The 20,968-nt window shown below is 40.4% G+C and overlaps 1 protein-coding gene across 1 annotated transcript in view; it reads right to left on the reverse strand.

The window, feature by feature from the left end:
* Positions 1-1,450: 1,450 nt before the first annotated feature.
* The window catches only part of gnas (GNAS complex locus), a 34,493-nt gene continuing 14,975 nt past the window's right edge, over positions 1,451-20,968 (reverse strand). The window contains exons 4-12 of the mRNA XM_050064828.1: positions 20,683-20,802; positions 14,573-14,670; positions 9,611-9,665; positions 8,960-9,033; positions 8,736-8,794; positions 8,518-8,638; positions 7,174-7,304; positions 6,257-6,324; positions 1,451-3,972 (exon numbers count right to left, since the gene is read on the reverse strand). Coding sequence (XP_049920785.1) covers positions 3,826-3,972; positions 6,257-6,324; positions 7,174-7,304; positions 8,518-8,638; positions 8,736-8,794; positions 8,960-9,033; positions 9,611-9,665; positions 14,573-14,670; positions 20,683-20,802 — 873 coding nt within the window. The 3' untranslated portion in view covers positions 1,451-3,825. The remainder of the gene's footprint in view (positions 3,973-6,256; positions 6,325-7,173; positions 7,305-8,517; positions 8,639-8,735; positions 8,795-8,959; positions 9,034-9,610; positions 9,666-14,572; positions 14,671-20,682; positions 20,803-20,968) is intronic.

A 20,968-nucleotide genomic window follows, 5' to 3' on the forward strand; every position in this document is an offset into this window, starting at 1 on the left:
CCATTAAAAAATTAAAATAAAAAAAACAAACAAATATATGTGCAAAGATTCAGTGTTAGAGACGGGCTAACAATCTCAAGGCCTCACATTAATCATTTAAGAGCTGAGTCAGGAGTCTACCAAGGTGCAGTTTGTGAATCAGTTTCCACTATTCAGACTCCTACACAGAAAACATGATTCATGATTAATCCCATAATTCCCAGAATCAAACTACTATTGTCCTTTTCCTGAACATGTGTGTTAAGTGTCTTTTCCAGGCACAGCATTCCTCATTGAAATACAGAGATTCCTGGTAGACCCTAAAACCACATACACATTGTTGTGATATAATTCTCCTTACAGCCCGTAATATTTTCTTTTTGTAATCCCTTCATTGTTCAGCAAATAGTATGCTAGGGTTTACATTTATTTACATTAAATACACACATATGTTATGTATGACTGGTTACCGTGCTGTGATTTTACTTCCAGGTCACAATTTACCTTTATTAACTTTAAACTTAGTTTTACAAACGACTTTATTTCCATTCTTGGGGAAATACTGCTGCCTTTGATCCCCTCATACTGACCTTCTTAAAATGATTGTAAGGTAGGGACTAGCAGCTATTCTCACTGATGCTGGTCGGCCCCCAACAGAGTGAATTAGCTCCTGTTGATTAAGCTCAAGTGGCCTCCACACTATTGGTTGCACAGCAATCATGTCACAGCTCAAAAGCATTACATAAACATTTTAATAAGGTAAATGCTGTATTTGTAAATTCACTGTATGGCTATAAAACACTTGGGCTTTTGGAGAAAGTCTGAGATAAGAGACTTGAGTATATCCACTATGATTATTGAGCATCTTGGGCACAAAGTTTTGTCTTGTATTGGAGGTTTTAAAAAGATGAGAAGCTAATTTTAGGTGAGTGAACTATGGGATTAACTCGCTGTGTGTGTTTAGTAGTGTGGAGTTAACACTTATCACAGGAGCTGAGTGACTAACTGCTAAAATCTGGGCTGAAATTGATCTTTAAACAGTTTAATTTCTGACCGTGGTCATGGCAACACAGCCAAAACATTAAAAAACAACAACATGAATTTTCCCTTCTGGGACTCTTTGAGGAGCAAACTACAGGACACCTTTAAGGCAAATAGGGGACTTTTGTCATAAAACAGTCGACCTGAATTTCCACATTGCTGAGCTTCTAAACCAGAGGCCCTCCTGTCAGAGACTGACTTTACAATCTTCACCGTCATCCCAATAAATACAGGCTGTGTGTATCTACAGAGGAAATGACTGGTAAACGAGCAGGAAACTTCATTTCCTGTGGCATGGATTTACAACAACCGTTCTTGTGATGAAAGCTGAGAGATAAGACTGCAAAAATGCAGCTTATGTGATAAAGTAAAGAGCAGTGGTGCCTGTGTCTGTGAGTTTATATGTGTAATGACAGACCTGTTGCTGTCTGCACCAAAAAAAAAACCTTTATTTCTTAGAGCTTCTGTTCAGAAAGTAGAGACCCATATTTGATGTACACATTAAATGAAGACTAGGGCACTGAAATGAGAGAGATGCTAATACTGTACAGGCCGCCTCTGCTGTGCAAGGCTGGGAAGGAGGACCCCCCTCCCTTATCAGAAAATAAACGGAAATTAATTTATTTTTTGTCTTTTTTTGGCCTTTTTTTTTAGCAAAAGAATAAGATTTGTGTAGAAACAAGCGATGCTTTAACCCTTGAAATGTCCTTTGCAGATGTCAATGGGGGAAAACAAAAGAAACCTGAACACAACTTCAGTTGAAAGGATTTAAGTTATAGCAATACGCACACTATCAAGTGTACAATTTGTCAAGGTTCATTTGATTCTAATAAAATACTTTTTTTTAAAACCCATATACATTTCATATATTTATCTTTTTGGGGTATATGGATTCAAAAATAGACATTTAAATCATAAAGAGAGAATGGGGAGGATAGGGGAGAGAAATAAAACTACAAAAGCTACGAATGGTTGTCCTCCGTCCCCGAGGAGAGACAGGAGACAGTGAAGAGAGAGTGAGAGTGAGAGATAGAGAGAGGGATAAAGAAAGAGACAGAGAAGAAAGTGGCAAAGGAGGCTGGGAGTTAGGAGGGGATTGGCCAAGCTATACAGCGCAGTATGACACCCACTTTAGCTCATTACACACGTACAGTCGTGATCAAGGCACAGGGATCTTCTAAAAGTTATTTTTTTCAATAAAGTTGTACAAAATAATACATTTTACAGTCTGTACAAGAATAATAGTTCAGCAGTAATGTAAAGACAGACGTACAAAGGAGCAAGAGGTTGGGAAGGGAGGAGGAGAGAGAGGAGGAGTGACAGAGGGAGGAATGGCAGGGAGGTGCGAGCAGGCTGTTTGACCATGGATTAAAAAAAAAAAACATTAGTGTCCTGTTTGTTGTTGTCATCTTTTTATATTCCAGGAGTATTATATTTTATTTTCTGTTGCCAGGGAGGTAAAAGTGCAGATGGGAGGGAGGGAAGAAATGTCAAGGCGGAGAGAAAAAGCATCAGAGGAGAAAGAACGGGGGTGGGGAAAAAAAGGCGAGAGTGACAGAGACAGAGAGAGTAAAGATAAAGAAAGAGAGCGCACAGGGCACAATGGCACAAAAGTCCACACAGACAAAAACAGCTGTGGAGACAGTAAAACAGGGTCAATCATGACAAGATGAGAGTTCTCTTTAACTTATATGGTACTGTAGAAGGATGCTTTTTGCCCTCCGTTTAGTTAAGTTCCATAAAAGTTGGCTTTTTTTTTTGTTTCTTTTTGTTTTAAACTCAATGTATCCTCCTCGCATTTTTTTCTCCGACACCAACAAGGCAAGTCAAGTGTGGAGAAGTCGAGGGGCTGTCATCGTCGTCTCTGTCAAACATGACTCCATCAGAGAAATTCACATCGGAGTCAGCTCTGTCCTGTTTAAGCGAGCCTCCGCCCCCCTGCGGCCTGACTTATCACAACACACCCCTGGTCCGTTTAGTCTGTGCTAACGCTGCTCCTCGGGGCTGGGGTGCGCAGTCTGTTTAATCTCAAAGCACTGTGCCGGAAAAATCAGCTGACAGCTCAACCAGCCTGCCGCTCGTCAGCAGATCAGTATGTTTCCGGATCCAACCCGGTTATGCAGTCCAGTAAAAAGCAGGTGTGATACGTTTCTGTGTGCAAGCAGATCCTGTGGTTGGATCCATGGATGTGTGTGTAAGTGATAGGAAGGATTGGTATACACGGTTTGTCCTGAGCACAGTGCCTTTTTTTGTTAGATACAGTGTTCAGCTGATCTGTTGCGACGTTTGTTCTCTATTTGCAGTAATTAAACAGTTATCTCTTTCCCAGTTGCACTGAAGTAGTAGCTCGCTCAGTTTTCATCCCGACCTCGACAAGAGGGAAATCTCACAATCTGAACGGTTCAAACCCTCCTCATTGCAGGAAATACAGTCCAGACTGGGCCACTCAGAGTTTCTAGGAGGGTGAGCGTAACGTGTATGGGGATGATATATGATGTGGAGCTGGGAGTATGGCCGAAGGTGGAGATCGGAGTCCATTTTTGTGATAGCCATAAAACCCTTCCATCAAAATAGCTCGGTCTACTGCAGGTTGGGAGTTTGCATCAGGGGAAGTTCTGGGTTTAGGGTCTGTTTACTGTAAGTGTGGGTGTGTGTGTGTGTGTTCATGTGTGTCTGTGTGCGTGCATTTTGGCCCCTGTTCCTTCTCAAGAGCTCACACACTTCTGTGGAAGAGGGGAGTTCAGAGACTTCAGGGATGTTTTTCATAGTCCAATGTGGTTTTGGCCGAACACTTTTCTTCTCCCATCACAACAGCTCATACTGCCGCAGGTGCATCCTCTGGATGATGTCTCGACAGTCGTTGAAGACACGGCGGATGTTTTCCGTGTCGACGGCGCAGGTGAAGTGGGGGTAACAGTAGTGCCTGCCGTCCCCGCTTGCTGTGCTGATCCTCTGTAGACGGAGAAAGGAAGAAGTGAGAAACTATTTCACTAAGTTTGTTACAATTAACACAGTTGCAGAGGAACTGTTGAGGTTTTCTTTGGCAGCAGTCTCACTCTTATTTTTAAATGAGAGTCTATGTAAAGCAAATAAACGGCACAAACACACTACTGCTTATGCCATATTTAGCTAATAACACAAATCAAGGGTAGATCAAGTATTCTATATATTTATTAACTGTCAACAAATCCCATGAGATGGACTCAACACTTCCAAATGTCTGACCCTCTCTGTGACACTCAGACCCCTAAAAAAAGGCAAATACAATTTCCTAAAACAGCTGGGCACTATATTATTACGTATGAATTACATCGGTACTACCGAGTACTAATTCAAGTTAAATCAGTGCCAAATTTTGGTTTGTGAGAGCACATTTGGGTGAGAATGCCGGATTTAGACAAGAGGTGGAGCTCCAAAGTCGGTAACAGAACTCGTTAGAGCTGCCAGGCTCAACTTCAGACAGGAGGCAGAAGCACCCTGAAGCCAGCCACGGAGCTTTGTGGCCGCTCCCTCTGCTTTCCAGCGAGCAAAACTATCGCTGCAGCAGCGATCTGCTGTGACAGTTTCAGCATTTGGCCTATTTATTTTTTATATTATTTTAGTAATAGCTGAATATAACTGCTAGACGAGCAGACACATAGCCACACGCAGACAAGACAAACAGAGACAAAAGATTAGCTCTACATGTGATTAGAAAAGCGAGAGGAGCAGAATTGCTTCTTAGTCTACTCCATTATCCATGCAGCTTGTTGAAAAATTACATTTTTTGTTATTACAACCAGTACCAGTAGCAGTAGCGGTTCAAATTTGAAAGTTACACAATAGTGTCAAGCAATCATGTTTGAAGGAAACAGTCGGTGTGGCGAGGTGTATGCACTGGCCAAAATGATTCTCTGACCCCATCTGCTATCATCTGACAACATGTCAGCTTAAAAATGCATCTGCATTCATATTTAGATATCTGTTTTTAGAAACTAGCCAAACTGCCCCTGAGGCTTTATCCAGGGCTCCCACACATTATTAGCTACAAAAATGGACTTGCTTGAGTTTCTTGAAGACGTTTCCAATTGCTTCAAGAAACGCAAACAAGTCCAGTTGCCTATATTATTGCACTTACGATTACCATGACTTGGGTGACTGAGAATCTTCACCGACATGACCCATAATATATATTTTTTCTTGTTAAACTTGCCTGGTGATTTTTTTTTAACATATCAGAAACATCAGATTCAAACTATTCAAACATAATTTCAGTTAGCTGGTATATATTAAAAGAGATTCAAAAATAGGAGAGAATGCGCTCAACTCACAGAAACAAAAAACTGGGTGCTAAATTCCAAATAAAGTGTAAAATTCAAACAGATGAGAGGAACAGCTCTCCAAGTTTATCAAATTTTATTTTGCCACACAGACATTTCGGGTCTGGCCCTTCTTCAGCGTACTCTGGTAAACAATACATATTGGATTGTTGTTTGCCAGAGTACAATGAAGAAGGGCCAGACCCGAAATGTCTGTGTTGCAAAATAAAATTTGATAAACTTGGAGTGCTGTTCCTCTTATTTTTTTGAAGTATACATTAAAAGAGAGACAGAACGTAGGGAGAAAATGAAGAAACATTTCTTATGGTAAACAAAACGTCACACATCGATGAATATTCAAGCTACGTTACGTCGCCCGCTACAGAAAATAAATCATAAATTGTGCTACATCATGTGAGAGGTTATTCACCGATTCACAGATTACTTTAACAATGTCACTAGTACTACCCACAAAAGTAGTACATGACTTTTTTAAAACCTTAAATGATTTGTAGCAACTTCATGACTTTTCCAGGCCTGGAAAATGTGACTGTGAAATTCCATGACTTTTCCAAAACTGTCAATGATTTTTACTAATTCCATAATTCTGTGGGGACTGCGGAGAGCCTGTTTATCTTCATCAGACTGATAGCCAATGGGTTTGGAGACTGACATAACTCAAGACAGGAGCAAATGGTGAATTTGTCAGGGACTATTTTCAGCTGCGGACTGATACACATTTGGTGCTCCAGTGAGTATTTACAGCAGCAGGTCAGTGTATGTGGAAAAATGATCAGACAACACTTGTTAATGGGATCAGGCTATTGTTGGTGTTGGTTGTATGATTTGTTAAAAATACGAACAATACAGACTATGACCAGACTTTGAACTTTGCATGTTACAAAGTACAACAGCAACCCTATGCCTATAGCACTTACCAGGAATTCATCTCTTATGAAGTACTTTGCCCTTGTGACACGTGGATCTTCTCCAGGCTCTGGTGTCGCTGAAATATGAGAGAGAGACGAATGAAACCACATGTCTTACAACATGCCATCTTTCAGGCAGGGACTACTCAAACACTGATGGTTCAAACAACAACAACCAGGATGGAAACTGGCTTTTTTGTGGGCATTTATTAGTAAGCAAATGTTACCTGAGTAATTATGTAACAATTTGAGTAAGTGAGTCATTTTCTAGTTGTGATAAAGTGTGAGTGAACAGAACGACCTCAAGGATCAAGGATGACCTCTTGTGGCCAAAAATGCTAAATGCACCATCATTCACAGATCCAGATTTTGGAGGAATAGCATGTCAAGAGTTTGTGCAGGTATTTTCACAGCTGTTTCAATGATAGGGGAAGAAAACCATGACTTTAAAGAGAGCAGAACTATCACTGTGTTTGGGTGTATCTCAGTGGAGGCATAGGGATGTTTCTGCATGCTCAGGGAACTTTTATAGTGACATGCAAGTGAATTTTTAAAAACTGGGACATATTTGGCACAGGTGGTGAAAAACTGGGACATCTTGGTATTTTTCAGAGACCAGTTTCCAGCTGGGATTCTTTGAGGCAGTTTGGGGAGTCCGATCACCCTACTTTACAAACAATAATTAGATCTTTAAGAGCTCTAATAATCAGATGATTTTCTGAAATAAAGAAGCAGTTTCCACAGGAGATATTTAAAAAATCTAAAAAGGCCACCCATATTTGTACAGCTACTAACATGGACAGTGTTGCTGAGAGTTTATTATTGGTGAACTCCTCAAATACAATCACACCTTTCTTGTTTTAGTTACAGGCAGTATGAGGTCAAAAGTGTCTGGAAGTGGCTACAACTGTGGTACAACTGCTCACCATCGTCAGGTGTGGTGTAACGAGCAAATTCAGGAAAGTATTCCTCGATTTTGGACTTCCCTGCCAACACCTTCTCGGCCAGCAGGTCCTGTTTATTTAGGAACAAGATGACAGAAATGGTCCGCAGCCACCTGGAGAGAGCAAAACACCACGAATCAGTGTTATATACTAAACCGTCAAACTGTCTGAATGTGAAGAGAGACACAAAAAGAACACACACTGCTTGGATTTGGTCAAATAAATAAAAACAGGGTGTCAGTGGGTGACATTAATACCCCTTTTCCACACAAATTTGCGTGTGTGTGTGGGTTTATTAAACATGGGAGAAGCTGCTAGGCTATAGACTCCTATACCATTGCCAGTAGACTACGGCTGTGTACACGGCTCTGCAGCAGACGAGCATGTCTTTCTTTTTTGTTTATTTTTTTTACACATTATTAGTGTGTCAGGTTCTACATCACAGACAGGCTGGAAAGCAGCTTAGTAAACAGTAGAAAGCAGCATGGAGGCCAATGAGTCTCTCTTTCAAACTCGGTGCAGACTAATTTGGAACAATTTTTGGCTGATCAGAGCCAGAGCTGTTAAATACCTGTGACTATTGCAAAGTCTTTTGACCCTGGTGTGAATGCTGATTGTAACCTTTCCCTTTACATAGAAAAGCCAGATTTCAGCAGGTGTTTTTTGTGCAGTGGGAAAGGGGCTTAAAAGTATAGATTCTTCCAAGAAAATAGTCATTATCCCAAAGTGTGTCTGCATGGACCCCCAATTGCACAAACTTGTTCTGTTTCCAGCTTAGCATACTTCCACAACTAAAACCTGCAACACAGAAGGTGGAATACGTTTTGAATGTCTGGGTTCAGTGCTGGGATAAACACGTTTTAACTGAGGCATTAAACTCAGTGACCACCATGTCTGCTGTGATGTGAGATGCTGCCAAAGATCTTGGTAATTTTCCACCGTTCTGCAACTTTTATTTGCTTACACGCCGCTGGAACTTGTAAATAAAGTACGTGATCTACCCTTGATTTGTGTTATGCTGTGTTTGTTGCTAGGGAACCCCTGCACTTGGTTATGCAAACATTCAAGAGAAAAAAGCAGGCCGGTTTATAAAGTTTCCCAGCCTCGACACTGGGCTTGATCGATAACCATCATTTGTCTGCAGTTACAAAAAAAACTTTAATTGATGTTCAGAGAGTGCTTTCCGATTTCCAGTCTACAGATGTCATTTTGGAACTGGGAATCTGTGTAAACACACTTTCAGAAAGCCATTTTTCCCACCATCTTTACTTCTACAGAGTGACAGAAAACAACACGCAGACAGATCCAGTGTCTGTCTCTCTTCACCTGTTGTTCCAGATGTTCTTGAAGAGGTTGAGGGCCTCCTGTAAACGGTTGGTCTGATTGTCCTCTCTGATCACCATGTTGTAACTGCTACTGGCCACTACAAAGATGATGGCCGTTACATCTGAGGACGACAGAGGGACAGAGATAAATCAGACACAGTGAGAGAGAAAGACAGGAGCTGAGTGAAGTGAGAGGAAGCAGAAATAAATACAAGTTACCGTTAAAGCATTGAATCCATTTCCGACGTTCGTCTCTTTGACCGCCAACATCAAACATACTGTGTAAATCAAACAAGAGACACCATTGAAATACTGCCATCATGTGGAGAAACGGTACATCTTAGATTTGCAGTTGTTAATATCCTGAGTCATTGTACATCGTAAATACTGAAGCTCTGACTCAGTTTAGTACAGCACTGCCCTTTCTTTAGGTTTTTACTTACTGGAAATTAACTTTGTCCACCTGGAATCTTGTCTCAAAGATTCCTGAAGTCAGAACTCTGCACCGCAGCAAATCCTGAAAAAAAAGAAGAAGAAAAAAAGAACAGAAAGTATAAGAAAAAGGTTCCTAAGATCGTAAAGATATCTCTTATGAAAGATTACACTGAAGATCTGGAGCAAGCTTTACACTCTTCTCCTGTGTCCTGGACTTATTTTCTAGATCAGGGTGAAAAACTTGGAGAAACTGGGACAGGAGATGTTTTTATTTTCTGCCCCCATTTCTGGGCTTTCAACTTTGGTAAAAAGACAACAACACTTATCTTTGATGGTTTGAAAAATCATATTAAATTTAAAAGTAAAATAACAGCATAAATAAGCTACACTGCTCTACAAAACAAATTAACTGAAAACAAAAGCACTAAAGTTAGATCAAGATCCAGCTCCAACACTGCTTCTTTTTACTCTCCAACATGAGTGTGCACTATTAAATTTGAGTAAGAGTTATTTGGGAAGCCAAACAGTAATAGACCGCTTATTAATGACTGATAAAGACCTCACTTTCAAACCCACTTCCTCTTGAAATACCTCCGTGGGAGAAGAACGCATAATGAAGTGTAGGTAAATACACTTCATGGTGGCAGAGACTCACCCACCTGATCTGTTGGAGTGTAGTCACTCTGTTTCACGATGTCGATCTTGTCTAGAAAGCTGAAGAGAGACAAGAAAAAAATTACAGGTAAGAACACTGTTATAGGGATAATATTACTGATCAGGCTGTGGTTTCATTGTTGAAGACTTGTACAGATAACAGTCAGTATAAAAAACCTAAAAGAACAGTTTTCAATCCAAACATGACAGAGCTGACTTTTCTTCTCTTCTCTTTTTACACTGTACAATTCTATTTCTGCGTGTTTTTTTGCGATTACTTCATTCTTCCCCCGAAAACTCCTTGTACTGGCATTTGTATTGAATATTATTGGATTGTTAATTAACTTTGAAAAAAACAAACTCTTGTGATGTTTGTCATAGCCTACAGCTAGCATGATTTGCTGGAAAGAGGTCATATGAGAAGAGATGAGTAAACACAGACACAGGATTCATATGTCGCTGTGCTGATCATGTCGGCAAATTAATTAAAATGAATCAGCCACAAGCGTCACAAAATAGTGAAATTATCGTACATTATAGCACTATTGATTGTACAGAGGGCAAAATTATCATACAAATATGTTATCATTGTACATCTTTGTACATCATGGCCTTTAACACTTTTGTTAAACACATTTTGACGTGACTGAAACTTCCTACTGACACCAACATGAATGATATTGCAGTTAGGTGACCTTTACAACAGACAGAGGCATCACCCCTGCTCATTCAGTAGCCAGAAAAAACACTTAAATGCTCATCCAATATGTCAAAATGCATCAGCACGTGCCAAAAGGAAATAAACACGTCTACAAATGATCAGAACAACAAAAAAGAAGGGGTCCTACGTGTTCAAAAATCCCAGACTCAATCAAGTTTTATTCACTTGTGTAAATATTGCACTTTTTAAGCCTCAGTTCTGTCATGCACAAGAAGAAATCCAGCTGCCAAGCAAACTTAAGGCCCGTTTCCACTGAAAAAGTTCCTGGTACTATTTGGGGGGCAGGAACTACTACATGAACGTCCTCTCGCTCGGCCCTCTCAACCGCCGTGTCTCCACTGAGAGAGCAGAGTACGAGGAAGGTTCCTGTAAAGTTACGGGCTCTGGATGTGACGTAATCGTTGCGCGACCATTTACCGGGGCGACTAGGGACGCTGTTAGCCCTTAGCGGTGTCTGTAATAACTCACTAAATGGCCCGTGAAAAAAAATATTTTTTCCAGCGGATGTCTTAGTTACAACATGCGGTGGAAACGGGCCTAGAGTGTGGACACTATTATTCATTTAATGCTGCATTTTTCAAATTGATATGCAGTTATTGGGTTGGAGAAGATAGGCCACCTGCAACATCTGCCATGGTTTTAAATTTCCTGGAAATGACACGATATAATGTGGAAGTATTTTCTGGGAATCTTTCAGTCTGACACAATCATCCTCGCTTGCAAACTTTTTCTGAACTGATGATGATTTATCAATGTGACACGTAAGTGATCAGCAATGTCCAAGGATGGTGGATTATACAACGCTTGTGGATTGCTACAGTATGCTGTGATTGATTCATAATCAACACTGTGCCCAGTGGTGGACACAGACAAAGCTTGAAAACAGTCAAAACCCCAGCCATTTTATAAATGTCTTCCCTTTTAATGTTTTCTTCTTCATGTTGGCTTTGCTGACAGACAGCTGGCTATCTGCGTTACCAATTTTGCCTCCACTGGTTAGCTAACGTTAGCCTTGAATGCTCTGCACTGTGCACTACCTAGGTCTGGTGGGAGCTAGCTTGTGGCACTGCTCATTCTGTGATTCAGCAGTGTCGGGATGGCGTTGCTGCAGACAAATGGTGGCCACCCTCTGACCTCCCCCCATATAGCCCCGGTGAGTAAGCAGCTTCATTTTGAGCTGCAGGACGTCTTTAGCATCCTTAACTATGTTAACAACGCTAACATTAGCCGCAATGACGCTGCTAACTGTACTGACACAGCTAAGATTGATAGTAAACACTGTAAAGGGGGTTTCACCTGGGGGGTAAAACACTTTGTGTCCCAAAAATATGAAAGACTGGTCAGATTGATCAAAACAATCTTGATGTGAACAGTGTATTGCTATCTTATCATGTAAAGATGTAATTTCAATAACATAACTTGTGGGTTTTGAAGTTTAAACAGTTTCATTATGTTATGAACTTGCTAGGTCTGACATGTTAGCTAACATCATCCACTACAACACAGGCACAAAACTAGATTACTTTTAGCATCACAGGTGAACTAACAGTAAGGGAATCAAACTTCTCGTCTCACAACAGTATGAGGATCTATGGAAACCTGTGTATTCTTAAAAAATAAAGACAATCTCGAGGACAGAGAGATGGACATACCAAAGGAAAAAAAACAAAAACAGCTGAAGGGAGGCACACGTGAAAAGGAGAGATGAGAGTGCACGTGAGAGTGAACGTGAAAAGGGGGACAACACAGAAGGAGAGGAGGACAGAGAATGAAAGCGTAGTAGCGCCTGTCTGACATTACAGAGCAGATTTCAAAAATAGCTCCCCAGCGCCCTGGCCTCCAGCACGGTTACCATGGAGACCCAACCACAGGCGCTATTAATAGTCTATCAGCTCCCAATCTAGTGCGGCTGGACTGGGTCCAGAAAGAACACAGACAGACAGATGGAGATGGAGAAAAAGGAAGACAGAAGAGAGAAAGAAAGCAAGAGCAGGATGAGGTTGTGTTTTTATGCTGGATGTGTGAGCGAGAGGAGGGAGGGAACAAAAGACTGGACTGTACCATCTCAACTACCTGAGGAAGAAACATGGGGGAGAGTTTCTCCTTGTGATAACTTTCAGAAACAACAAACGAGCCTTAAGTGCTAAATTAAATGCATTTAAGATTCCCCAAGAGTCATTTACTTTTTCAAAATCAGTTCAGGCTACAGGCTCGTAGTCCACAGCTGAGCAGTGATGGTCTCCTCCTCACACATCACCCCTTCTCCTCCTTAAACCATCCTCTGATCTGCAGATGACTCAGCCTCGGCCATGTTTGCTCCCAAACACTATAAACTGCTGCTGTTACATGAAAACTATTTCACTATTATTTTTATCTTGTGTGTTTTTACCTGCCTTTGCTTTGAAGATGATAACTGGACGCTCAACTGAGCTGTTACAAAACACATTTAAGATGCCCTTGTACCATCCTCAAACAAATATTTATGTTTCATATAGATGTGACATAGAAAAGATTATGCTTTGGAGACTGTATAGGGTTAAAGATGCTTAGGGAATAAGAAAGAAGTCTAAAAGAGTGTAGGGCAAGATGATTACAGGACACATCATACTGTCAACTACACATATTTGAAACTGCGTCTGACTTAATGTGCATCAGTACAGACAAAAATGAGTGTCTCTTGCACATAACAGAGTCAGCTGTCTGAGATTTACAACTGTTTAAGATCACGGTCGGTGAGTCCTGTGTTGCCTCAATAATTTAACAAATGTGCTCAGCTAAGTGTTTGCTATTAGTTCTCCATAGTTCCACTGAGAACTGATGCAAACTAACCTGGAGTAAAATACTGGTTGGACATGCAAAGATGTTGCTGATGTTGGTGCTATATCTGCACTGACTTAGTATCTGTCAGTTTATACAGGAAGCAAATACAAGGAAGTTCTCCAGTGAACAATCTGACCTTAATTGAGTTTCACTGTATTCTAGTGTAAAATAACATTGTAACAACATGTGTACACAGAGGCTTAAGTCACATCTCTGAAATTAACCACAGGGCACAAAGCTTGTGGTGGTGCCCTGCAGCTGCCACTAGATGTTACTGAAGAGCCAAATCCTATAGCACCTTTATGACTGTACATGAATTCATCTGGTGAGATACACAACCCATTACTGTAAAGCTGTCCAAAGTTAACATCAGGAATATTTGCGGTATTTCATTCAATCTATACAATGAGTTCTCCTGTAATTTGTTTACACAAGAGAAGAGAGTCACATCGACATTAACAAGTAACAGCAATAGCAAATAGCTCAGGGACGGTAAAATATGATTTTCAGCACTGCTTATACTAGATGCACACCACCTCGCCTGAAATTTAATCAATCTGTCTCATTAATAGATCACATTCTACAATTGCTTCACAGTAATGAATCAGAGCAACACGTTGCAATGTAGGTAAGGAAGAAAATCTGTGTTTAAGTAGAGACAACCCATCAATCCATCACACTAGACTGAAATCAGTTTGATAATCACCAGGCAGCTTTTACCTCACCTCAACTGAGCAGTTTCCCCGGGGAAACCCTGCGCTCATTTGCCTTTTTCTTTAAAACAAAGTGAATAATCCACTTAAATTACCCTAAAATGCACAGTTTACTAATATAAGGACACAATTTGATGCTGACATGTGACAGCCAGACGATTCATGTGAATGGAAAATGCAGCCTATGTATCTTTAACTGACATTAAGTGTACCATGTTCAGAAAAAGTAACAGGGACTGGAAGGCTGGTGTGACTCCCCTCAGCTGTAATGGTTTCTCTTTGTCTCCACACTGTGTACACGAAACTGAGCAGTGGTAGCGGCTCTGTTGCTTCCTGGCATGCAAGTACTCTGACATCACAGAACCACCAGGATGTCCCAGGCCCGTGTGACTTTGCCTGCCCTGGTTCACTTGTAATCTGGCAGTGTGAACCAAAACAGACTAAAAAAAAAATGCAACTAAGTACAAAGACAAAACAATAAATCCACTAACTCAGAAAATACTTATTAACTGCCACCCTAAATCCAACATTACATAACCACCAACTCAATCCTAAAAATGACTAGAGTTAAGTCAACAGCTTTCTGACACAGAAATATTCAAGCTTTAAAAATATGTTGTGTTGTATTGCATGAAATTGTGCAGGTGCACCTGATGAACTGGTGCTTCAGTTCAGAGATCATGTCACCACATAGCTGGCAGATGATAACTTACTATTGTGCACAGTCGATTAGCTGGTACTCATTGGATCTCTCGTAGCACGCCCGGACCCCCTCATCCTGCCACAGTGTCTTCGCATGGTCGTAAAACTCCTGAGGAGGAAACAGAAATACATGAATGACAGGAGGTAGAAACTGTCAGACTCACAGAGTGACATATTCAGCCTTGCTGCTCAGTAGGATAATGCACACAAGCCGACATCCGATGCACTGGTCAAAAACATTCAGTTTAATCTCAAGACAATGTTTGATTACATACTGTTTTTAAGCATAAAATTCTGCAACCTCTGCTTGATGACACAGGTCAGCCAAGAGTTCATCTCCTGATTCAAAAAAGGAAAGTGTTCCTACAAGCAGGAGACATTCTGTATTGTTCACTGCATCTACACCAAATATGACAGCTACAAGACAGAAAGGAGGACAGGGTACTGTGCTGTCTGCGACGTGTGTCTGAGGGCACTGGGCACTCAGCGTTTTTGTTGACACCACATGCAGTGTACGTTGTGCCTAGGCAATGCCTGTGTACATGTCTTTAAAAGTAAATAGTGGTGGAGGGAGAGAAACACCTCACTATACACTGACAGGCACTATAGATGGACTTGTTCACATGCTGGGACAGAGCATGGGTTAACCATTTCTATTCTTCTTGCATTCTTTGTACTGAATGAACAATAGGTGTCCTCTGTACATTTCATTTCACAGATGTTGGTAAGCTGGTAAAAACAGTGATCCAGGTCGAGCATGTGAGCTGGTATATTGCATGAAAACCTCAAACAACACACTTATGTATGCATGTGCCACATTTACCAACAGCAGCTTTTCAGAGTACGCAAGTACAATAAAGTGGACATTTATATCAAAACTCCTCAAAAATAAAAGTGAGTTCTTGTATGTACAGTTAAATATATTTAAAGCAACCTTTAAAATCTGGGTACTTTTTGAAATTTACATTAATTTTAGTGTTTTTTCTATAAAACTGTGTTTTTTTCCGTTAGTTTGAAAATCAGTGTTTGTGTACAGTCTAAACATGAGCAGCAGTACAAGAACATTGTCTTAAAGGTATAATTCACCAACAAAATGACCATCTGTATATAAATTACTCACCCCGTGCTACTGTGAATTCTTTGTTCCTCTCTCATACCTCACGGTGAACAAAGAATCCAAAAACAACAGAAATTCTTGACGAATTAAAATCATAAGGGGCCATGTTTAAAAAAAAAAGCAACACCATATCAAAATATTTGTTTACAAACTCTCTTACAGCTCATACAGTATAATCCAAGTCTCATCTATCCAGTTGTATGCTCAGTACTTCCCAAATGCATGCATCTTCACCAAAACCTTACTATTCTAAACACTTCCACATAAACAGTCTTACACACAGATGAGTAGTGCACCTGTGTAACTCAATGGAAGGCACAAGCAGAGTTTAAATGCACTTACCTAGGCGTGCTACTCGTTTGTGCAAGTGTTTTAAATAGTGAGGTTTAGCGAAAATGGGACGAAGTACTGAGCATACAACTGGATAAATGAGACTTGGATTACAGGCTTCTGAACAAGTGTGTGAGTGTTTTTAAACAATTTTTTTAATATAGTTTTGCTTTACTTCACATCATCAAGAATTTTCACACTTTTTTGATTATCCGTTTACTCTGGAGGTATGCGAGAAATGAGAAGAACAAAGAATCTTACTCTTCAATAACACATCACATATTACCCTACCTTATTCAAGGTTTAGTCCGAAACAGATTGGCAAACCATTTCCTAGGTTTTTTTTTTAAATCATGAGGCTTTGCTGCTTTTTCTGTGTTTTTTAATGATTGTAGATCAGTAGATTATTTGATAATCACAGGTTGTGGCAAGTATCAGGTATGTTGATGTGAGGATACGGGTACAGATAAAGTACAGGCTAACAAGAGTGACTCAGCCGTGTGTTTTGTATGTGTGGGGCTGTTTAAATGAATTAACAGGAACCTTGTGGTTGATGTGTCCATGAATTGTCCTTATTCAGGTCAAACACAGGCTACTTCCTTGTTCCAGAGTGGGAATACATGGACGCCTGTCTGTCTCACTCTTACACTTGCACACAAGCACGCACGCACGCACGCACGCACGCACGCACGCACGCACGCACGCACGCACACACACACACACACACACACACACTCTTTCAATTATATACATTCATAATGTAATAGATCAATTAGCTTTATGTAATGATTAGTAGGAAGTTATCCAATGGTTAGTAAAGCATAAATGACAAGGTAAATTAGCAATGTCACAGTCCCTTACATACACACACACACACACACACACACACACACACACACACACACACACACACACACACACACACGCCTGATATCAACCCTGTCCCTCTGTCTCCCATGCCGATTGAAAAGCAGAAAACACTTTCGCCATCCTGTTTTATAACTTGGAAACTATGTTGTGCTCGTCATAAACAAGTCAACCAACCAAACAAGTAAAGCCAAACAGCAACCGTAAACAAATAATTGCTTCCCAACAGCTCAGCATGAGTAGAATTCCTGGGGCAGCAGGGTGAGTTAGTGGTTAAAGAGAGCATCCCACAGACGAAAACTCACAGATTTGATTCTTGTAACAGCTGATGTGTCTTAATGAAGTGTTGCTGAGTAAGACATTATTTTGCTGTCTGCTCACTTGCTGCAAATCACTCAGGATTAGAGCGCTGGTGCCACCATGCAAACACATAAATGAATAAATCACTGTATCTGGTGAAGATGGTCACTTGAGTTGAACATACATGTGCTGCCCTCTACCTGAAATGTATCAAATGGATCAGCATCCCCCATAATTAACTTTTTATGCACTTTTCTTTAAGGATTTTTTTCTCAACTCCATCTCTTTCTGTATTTCTTATCATAAATGAAGTGAAGTATTACCATCCACTTTCATGTAAAACTGTGTCTATTTATGTATGTGTGTCTGTGGACATTTTGTGGGTCAAAGATGAACCCAGAGAGTAGGTGAAATATCCAACAGGTTTTTACAACACGCAGTTTATCTAACAATTTAACATTTGCCCTCATTTTCATTACCAAATAGGTTGTTAAGCTAATATGGGTTGCTTGTGAACTAAAACCCGTTTGTTGAACTGTATTAGCTGAACTGCAACTGGCCATTATTTTCATTCTTGATTAATCTTCTGATTATTTTCCTGATTAACTGATTCATTGCCATATCAGTAAAAATTATTGTTATAATTCCCCACAGCCTGAGGTGATGTATTCACGTTTTGTTTTATTTAAACAACAGTATGACAAAGGCTACATGCACACTAATACCTTTTTGTTTTAAAAGCAAAACTTTTGCTACATTTACAGTGCGCGTAGTGTCCACACTACTCTGGCGTTTCCGAACCCCTAAAATGAAGACCTTTGAAAACATTATTGAGCCTTTTTAGTTTGAAAACTTGCGAGGTCGTGTTTTATACTGGGCGGGAAGACACGGAAACATCATAGCTAGGTCTACATATGTTTTGTGACTTCATCGTCCTTGTGTGGGTTTTCCAACAATGGACAAACGCTCTAATATGTCGCTGTATTTGCTTCAGTAGCTTCAAACTACCTCTCAACCTAGAAAATGTGTCTTCATTGTAATGTCAATGACTTGGTAGTGAGAGAAATCTTGTCAGCTGCATCGTCATTTACATGTAAAAAACATCCTTTCATACTGCAGTTTTCCAAGACAGCAAACTCATCATGTGTTTACAAACAGAGCGCTCTTTTATAATCAGTCATGCGATTTATTCACTCTTCTTCTCTTGATGTAATGCTTTCCCTCCTAGCTTCCTCTCCCTCTTTTACAGCCTACCGTTCTTCTCTCATTACATTACAGGAAAACCTGAATCCTCAAATATGAGATGTGACACTATCAATCCCCATAAGGAGTTTGGTGTGTAGCATCAGCTTTTTAAACAGAACCACTGGAGCTGAGAAGCAGCAAGTGTCTTGCTCATCGACACTTAAGCAGGGTTAATGTGTGAGCGTTACTTTTGGTGGGACAGCTGACCCTGTTTGGTGAAGGTCATCATCTATGACTGTATGGAAAGAACAAAAAGGTGCTTTAGCTGCTGATGTTCCTCCATTATCACAACTGTACATTAAACACATGCAGTTGCACTAATTGAGTTGTTACCTCAATGAATGCATTAATTAGCAGCAAGCAAATGTGACATTTCATGCGGCCATTGTTTCCATTCATATTGGACTGATATGAAAATCATTTCCTAACAATATGAACAGTTTTAAAAGAAATCAACATGCTCACAGTGTGGAAATGTAGTTCAAGCACAGATTAAAGTGTTCTTCAAAAACAAACCAACCAACAGAGGTTGTGAAAGTAATTCTGCTCAGCTACAGGTCTAAAGTCTCTAGTTTCCCTCAAGCAAGTGCCGACTGTTCAAATTAATCCACACTTCCATCTGCATTCAGACACCATGAGATTTGAAGTTTGAACAATGTTGTATGAGATCAATTCTGGTTAATGTCACGGTTCGCCTTTTTCAAGCATGTTTCAAGATTCAGCAAGTTGATGTATATACAGTTTGCGATAAATGTGCTCAACATTCAAAAACACCGATGTAGTTGTTTAAGAAACTGTAGCATTTTCCAGGGAAACCTTTTTTCATAATTAACAAGCAAATGTATGCGTCAAGTTGCTCCAATATTCAATCATGTCCTGCATATAGGAAAACCTGTGGTGTAATTTTGAAGATGTTACCATGAACTGTAATTTGATAAGACAGACAGGAGTACAGGTGTCTCAAGGACAACATATACCGAGCACTATGGTAGCAGGATGTTTAAAGGAAGTGAATTCAAATCACTAGAAAATGAACTACAGCCACTGTTCACACATGAGACTCAGTGAACTGAAAAGTGAATTAAGCCTGGTCCCACAGGTGGCTGTGAATAAACAGTTAGACTCCCAGACTTCGAGGTTTAGTCTCTTGGCTCGGACAATTAGTAAATGGCAATGTCCCACTGAGAATACTAAACTCACACAGACGTTACCCATCAGGTCATTAGTAAACCTCAGTGTTTGCTACCTGTGTCAAGGGATTATCACCTGGGATGTTGGGGCTATTACCTACTATCACACACACACACACACACACACACACACACACACACACACACACACACACACACACACACACACACACACACAGCTGAGGACACCTGCACCTGTTGCAAATGTATCATGTTGGCCTCAGCTTTATTTTAACTCAGCCATCTAGCCCAACTTTTGGGGTACAAACAAGGGGAAGGGCACCTGAATTGCTTTGTCAAATCTTCCAGTTTATTGCAAAACTACTAGGGCTGCCCCTTGAAAGTCGGGCATTCAAATAACCAGTCAGAGATCCCCAACTAAAATTGCTGTCGACCCCTAAGTCGACTGAGTATGGTATGCAGTGTACTTGTGGGGACAATTTGGCCCCCAGATTTAGCTGCAAAGTGAGTGCTCTTCACTTTCATACTGCTCTTCTACACAGGCAGCTGCAGACACAATGCAGCTGCCTGTGTAGAAGGAGAGGCTTTGCACCATAAGGCTCCAAAATAATGTTATCTTATCTTCTCCTTTATGCTTAGAAGTGGTGAATTTACAGCTCACCGCAACTTAATATGGTACAGTCTCTGGCTTTTGTTTGATACCTTGTGTCGGCAAAAAATTATGTTGCACATTTCCGCTCTGTCGTTAGCTCAGTTAGCTTGTTTACTATTACATGAAGGTCACTGTTACACTGAACTTCCCAATGAACCCTGTTCAAACTCTCAAAATCTTTATGGCAAAAGGAACGAATAGTCCAATATTCATATTGAACAGCAACTGGCATAATTCTGAGTTGGGTACAACCCTAAAAACTACACACATAAACAACTACTCTGTGTGTGGTAGGTCAAAATTTAAGTACATGGTAGTTCTAATTTAAGTTGACACTGCGTGCCACATGATAAAACTACAAGAATAAAAACAAGGCTAAGACTGCAAAAACATTTTTTTTTAAACTCATGTCAAGGTAAGTTTGTGTTTGTGTGTATTGTCTGATATTGTTCTACTCACAGATGGAAACTCAAAGTCCTTTTGGCTGACGAGGTTGAGGATGTATTCAATCCGGTACTGGTTCTGTGGGCATGCCAACTGCACTGGCGGTGCCAGGGTGCTCATCGCTGTTACTATGGTCTGTCACAAACACAAAGCAAAACAAAGTACATATAAGAGTGGATGACAGAGAGTCCAAAGATGGACACGATTAGTAATAGTTAAAATCAGAACAGGACTGATTGTATGAACATTCAATAAATCCCACTGACAGTATGTGGAGCTATTTTGTTGTGATTTTTTTGTC

Source organism: Epinephelus moara, chromosome 16, assembly GCF_006386435.1.
Source record: "Epinephelus moara isolate mb chromosome 16, YSFRI_EMoa_1.0, whole genome shotgun sequence".
Taxonomy (NCBI): Eukaryota; Metazoa; Chordata; class Actinopteri; order Perciformes; family Serranidae; genus Epinephelus; species Epinephelus moara.